The 5,830-nt window shown below is 35.5% G+C and overlaps 1 protein-coding gene across 6 annotated transcripts in view; it reads left to right on the forward strand.

Annotated features, from left to right (window-relative positions):
* The window catches only part of LOC136834774 (uncharacterized), a 660,322-nt gene extending 656,852 nt beyond the window's left edge, over positions 1-3,470 (forward strand). For all 6 annotated transcript variants that reach the window (XM_067097409.1, XM_067097410.1, XM_067097406.1 and 3 more), the window contains one exon: positions 111-3,470. In XM_067097409.1, the coding sequence (XP_066953510.1) occupies positions 111-238 (128 nt within the window). In that variant the 3' untranslated portion in view covers positions 239-3,470. The remainder of the gene's footprint in view (positions 1-110) is intronic.
* The last annotated feature ends 2,360 nt before the right edge of the window (positions 3,471-5,830 follow it).

Genomic DNA, 5,830 nt, shown 5'->3' on the forward strand with positions numbered 1-5,830 from the left:
TCACATTCAAATTGCCTTATTTCATGATTTTTAAGGTATCTTCATGTTTTCCTTGGTAGATGACAAACCCATGTCCTAAGGTAAAGACTTGACAGATTTTCACATTTCAGGAACGGAAGATGCATCCCAGTTGCCAGCGTCTGTGATGGCAGGGACACGTGCGGGGACTTCAGCGATGAACAGAACTGCGATAGGCCTCTCCTCACTGTCTCATCGGGAACGGGAACTCCTGTCTTGAATTTTTCAAATTCATCCACTTGGTCTGGGATACCAGTCTTGAACATTTCTACATCAGCAGAGCACTTTACAACTGCCAGAACGGACCGTATTTGGCTGTTACACCTCAGTGGCAAAACAACACATGAAACTGAAAACACTACACACAGGACTCCTTCACCCACTGAGAGTTATAGTCCAACAGTATTGGCAGCCAGAGTACCAATAAATGGCTCTGGCTCTCGTAGTAGAGTAGGATTGGAATCGAACACACCGGGCAGTGATATAGAGCGAGGGTGGAAAAGGACTGCGCAGTTTATGCCAAGTTTAGATGATTATGCTAAATTTGTGGGATCAGAATCCCGGGGAAAGTCAGTTCTCGCACATTTGACAGAAAATGTTGAGAGTGGAAGTGATGATCATGTGAAGGGTAGTGGGGGTGTTGCTGATGAGGAAGTGCTGAGCAGGTCAAGTAGAACCAGCAATATGGAAATGCAGGGTAATATAAGAACATGACATGGATCTTTCCCTAGTTCTCAGTGACCAAGAGAATGTGTTTTGACAGTACTTTATAGTGACATAGAAAAATTTGTGATGATAAGTGCTTGTTTGTGTATATGTATGTATGTTGAATGAAAGACATTTTGTAATTTTTTTTTCAAGAGGTGAGATGTACAGTATAATATAACCCATTTAAAGTCAGCAGCTATTTTAGTAAGAACCATGTTATAAGATGAAGAAATATATTGTATCACAATGTTCATATATTGATGTTGTGAAGAAGTCCTTTTTGTATATCTAGTTGAGAAATACCAAAGATTGTATGTATATTTTGTCCCTGTTAGGGCCTCATGATGTTATCTAGTCTGTATGAGAAAATGTACTTATGTAATAACCTTTTGTTTTATCTTGCAAAACTGCTACTTAGAGGGAGAAAAATAGTCCGTATCATGTCTCTCACTCTTTCATGTGGTGGTTGTTGCAGATGTTGGAATTTCTCAGCTTATTTAAGAATGGCTTCAGACTGTTCGTACAGTGTGTAAAAGAAAGTTCTCAAGATAAATTACTTTGGTTTATCATGCCATTCATCACTATGCTGTATGTTGCTCTCCTTGACTAACCCACTAAAAGGAAAGACTAATTCCTTCAAATTTCTTCGGTTAAAATAGTTTCAGGAGTCTGTCACGTATCCTGGTTACAGTCCTACTGTCAGTGATCACAACAGTTTTCTTTCATCATCTTGTAATGCTGGCAATAAATTATGTTTGTTAAACAAAACCTTCAGGCAACTGTTGACTATGCTGGGTTCTTAATTTTTTTTAACTGAAGATAATTTGTTTATAGATAATGTCATGTAGTCAGTCATGTGAGTACAGTATACTAATTCAGTTCTGCATTCATTACTTATTTGTACTGAATATTTAGCTTTCAATTGTGTTTGTACTTGACTTGGCTTATAAACATAACAATACTTGGAGCAAGCACCAATGAGTAATTACAGTGGGCTTGGAAACTAGGTTTTCTTTCTTCATGGTGTGTGCCACTGACATTACAAGATTTATTATTTGATACCCAATTTATTTTATGTAAATTACTTAGTACTGTAATATGATCTCGATGTAAATATATGGTAGCTAAATCAGTGAAATTGTATATAGTATTGTATATCACTATAAAGTCACAGTGAACAAAGATTGGTTTTTAGTTTTCATGCTATAAAGATCCATTCACAATTATATTGTTAAATAATGGAAATTGTCAATTGGTATGAGAACTAAACTTAACATTAGTCTTGGCTAGTCACAGTTATCAAACCAAGACACAAATGGCCTTGAAAACGCAGAATGTATTCTTGTGTTACCATTGTTGTGATATGTTAACGGGTGCTTGATCTTGATTTCAATTTTGAATTCATGTGCAGTAGACAGTATGACTTGTATGTTTCATTAAAGACACCAAAAGATGAGCAGAAACATTTGAAAACACAAGAAAGCCATTATTTTCTAGTGGTGGTTAACTACAATGTAAAAAATACTGATCATAGTCTTCCAAAGCAATATTTATAAAGATCTGCTTATGCTTGCTTGCTCCAGTATTGATTATTGTGCGAGGGTCGTGTTCACTATTGCATTTCCATATCTGTCCCCTCCCCCAAAAATGGAAGCCAGCTTTTGATTAACCATGGTGTAAATTACTGTGCAATACCAGGATCGTGAAGATTTCTAAAAAAAATAAAAAATAAAAAATAATAAATAAGGCCGCTTACCTGGTTTTACGGGCAGGATGGCCTAGGACATGGTGCCTTCCTAGTAAAGTTAATATGTCCTGACAAACCAGGATTTCAGGATTTTCATTCGTTATTAAATATCTGTCACTGTTGATGCGCAGTGTAAAGAGCTGGCATTGAAACAGATGCCCTCAATCCTGCAATTGTGGTTTATCAGAGAATATTGCTTGGACTTCTGAATTCCTAAAAAATGGAAAATTGGGATAAGTCCAGGGTTAATTAATGGTGGTGTTACTGTAAGAATTTGTGCACAAGAGGCTAAACTTGTACTGTATAGTTGCATTTTTTCTCCGAAGTACGTATTGTTTAGATTTTCCTACATTCGTTAACCATAGAGAAACAAGAATCCTGTGAATACGCAATGCAATATAGAGCTCCAAGATTTTCAACACCTCTTGTGGCACAGCTCACTCTTACACTAGTCTGAAGGGTTTCTAAGCATAAGCAATATTGATTTATTTGTAATTTTTTTTTTTATTTCCTTCTCTTTTACATTACAACTATATTCTCGAAGTGAATATTTTTGCACTTGTTTACTTTCAAAATTCTTGCACTCACATAGTACATAGGAAAGTTGACTAGTACTGTAAAAATACATACAATAACTGAAATATAGTAAGAACTGATATCATATTTGCTGAATGAAGTTTGTCAAAGGTTATTTTGCATAGCTATTGTTTAGTTTGACTGATAATGTGTACAGTTATAAAAAATCAAATGCTTATCATAATTTTGCATCAGTTAATCCAGCCAGCTTAATTTTTGTATTAAAAGTGCTTTACGTAAATTAATGGAAAAGGATACTTTAATTAAAAACTGTTTTTTAACATTGGCCCTTTGCTTAACAATTTTAGTCCACTTGTAAATATAGCTGCATAGTATAACAAACATGTATTTTTAAGCTTATGTGATATATTTATGTTGTACTACATTTTTGGAAATATACAACTTTTTTTTAATAAATAAATAATTTTTTTTAATAGAATATCCTGTGGGTATTAAAGCTACCATATTACCCATCTCCAGTGATCCTGAGTGACACTGTAGATGGTCCTTAAATGCTTGCAAGCAGCTCTTGACCCCAAGTTATATTGCTTTCTGCCTGAGATTTATAACTTCCCTGTATCTGTTCCCACCTAGCTACCAGGTTCCAGTTTCCACCTCTCACTCAAGAAAAATCCCTGAAGCAGAACCCTGTCTCTGGAAGTGTGCCCTAACAGTCCTAAGTTTTTAAAACTAAGATAAAAATAATTATAACTACTGATCTTTATAATAAATATTTGCAGAACAATTTAACCCAACCGATGAATCCCAGTTTACAATTTGCAGAACAATTTAACCCAACTGATGAATCACAGTTTACAAACTATCAAACACTTAGCCCAAAGGATTAACTCATTATTTAGAGGTGAAAATTTTAGGAGGACAAAGTTTAGAAAATTGAACAGCTTGGTGTTGGAGACTTGGGATAATGAATGAAAACTAGGACAAAGCAGTACTAATAAAGATAGGTATAATGCGTACTAATAAAGAGAGGTATAATGCAGAGTCTAAAGTACTGCCTACAGTGCACCATGCAGTATTGTGTATAGGGCATTTACTGGATAACAGTGCTTACAGTATTTATACTATCTCTTCTAACAATAATATCAATATGCACTGGACACTCACTGCACTGCAGTTTTTGGTTAAAATAATGTCAAATTAAAATCAGGACAGTGGGTGTAAACCACACTGCTGGTATACTTACCAGTGAATTAAGGCTTGCTGCTCTTGTACACATTAAAATACGGACAGATTAAGCATAATGGAAGACATCATCATGAAACCAAACTCCTATCTCCTCAACATGCCTTTGAAACGTAAGAATAAATTAACATTTTACGGGAACACAACAGAAAATATAAATGCTCTATAAATTATAAAATATGAAGACATTACTTTCATCAACATGAACTGCAAACATACCATCACAAAATAAATAGTTCTCTACTGTACTTGAGAATTAAAGTACAGTATATCGGTTTTAACTTACAGATATTTCTATAATTTTCAAATACTGTAGTAAGAAGCATTCAGATTTCAAATATTTAAAGTATAAGTCAATCAATAAGCACATGAAGAAACACAATGAAAATATGGTACTGTATCTGCCATGCTTGTAAAGAATCTGCAGAGTTATGTAACTTCCTATCACAAGTGAAGCTAAAAAATGTAACATAAATGGGATGAATAGACAAAAGATTCATGAATTTTAACATGATCTCAGGAAAGAATGTTAATTAATGCACTCTTGGTACATTAACCAAAATCAAGACCAGAAAAAAGAAGGATTTTGGAAAAGGTTAACAATTATAATGACAGAAGTGCTAAAGTCAGGGCATACCGACAGGAGTTATTTTTGAGGAAATGGGGAGCTATAGCTTTGGGGAGAGAAACCAAGGAGGAGGATTTAAGTTGTTACCTTAACATCTAAGATAGACAGAAGTCGATAACCAAGTGAAGATGAAACACGAATTGATTTTATGGTAAGATGTACAGACAGCATCCAAAGAAAAAAGTTTCCACTCCATTCACTGTTATAACAAGTAAAGCATGCTTAACACAACACAAAAGTCCTACAAGTTGATTTGATGGTGAAAGATAGATAAATGGAGAAAGTAAATCAAAAGAATAAAAACAGGAAATGATACAAATACAAAGGGAGTCTAAAAAAAGGATTTTGACAAAGGAAAAATCTATTTCTGGGGAGAGGCCCGTGTCACCCGGTGAAATAATCCATTCAGCACTTATTTCTAGGTAATTCCGTTGCTAGATACCAGAGAAAAGCTAAATGTAAAGCTGGGGTTACTACCCCCCAGAGCGAGCTCAAGAAATGGAGTCGTATATGGTAAAGGGTGAGATTGTCACAATCACGGGACCCTGCCCTATAAAGATTCCCAATGTCAAAAGTCCCAACGAGAGGTGCGATACAAGCCCATGCACCACTCGCAGACTGTACACAAGGCAACACTAATCGCATTCCATGTTAGCACCCACCCCACTAGAATGATGTTTACCATGGGAGGGAGAGAATGAAAAACAGTGGAGGGTCACCGGGTGACACGGGCCCCCCCCAGAAATAGATTTTTCCTTTGTCAAAATCCTTTTTCTGGATCGGGGTCCCGTGTCAGCCGGTGAAATAATAACAGAGAAATAAATATCATTCTTATGCTATTAAAGACTTTAAATAGAGATGTTGAAAACTAGGGGAGAATTCCATCCTGAACATAGGAAGAGAATTCCACCCTGAACATTAGTAAGGTCCTCTAAATTCATGTAATGAAA

This window comes from Macrobrachium rosenbergii, chromosome 54 (assembly GCF_040412425.1).
Source record: "Macrobrachium rosenbergii isolate ZJJX-2024 chromosome 54, ASM4041242v1, whole genome shotgun sequence".
Lineage (NCBI taxonomy): Eukaryota > Metazoa > Arthropoda > Malacostraca > Decapoda > Palaemonidae > Macrobrachium > Macrobrachium rosenbergii.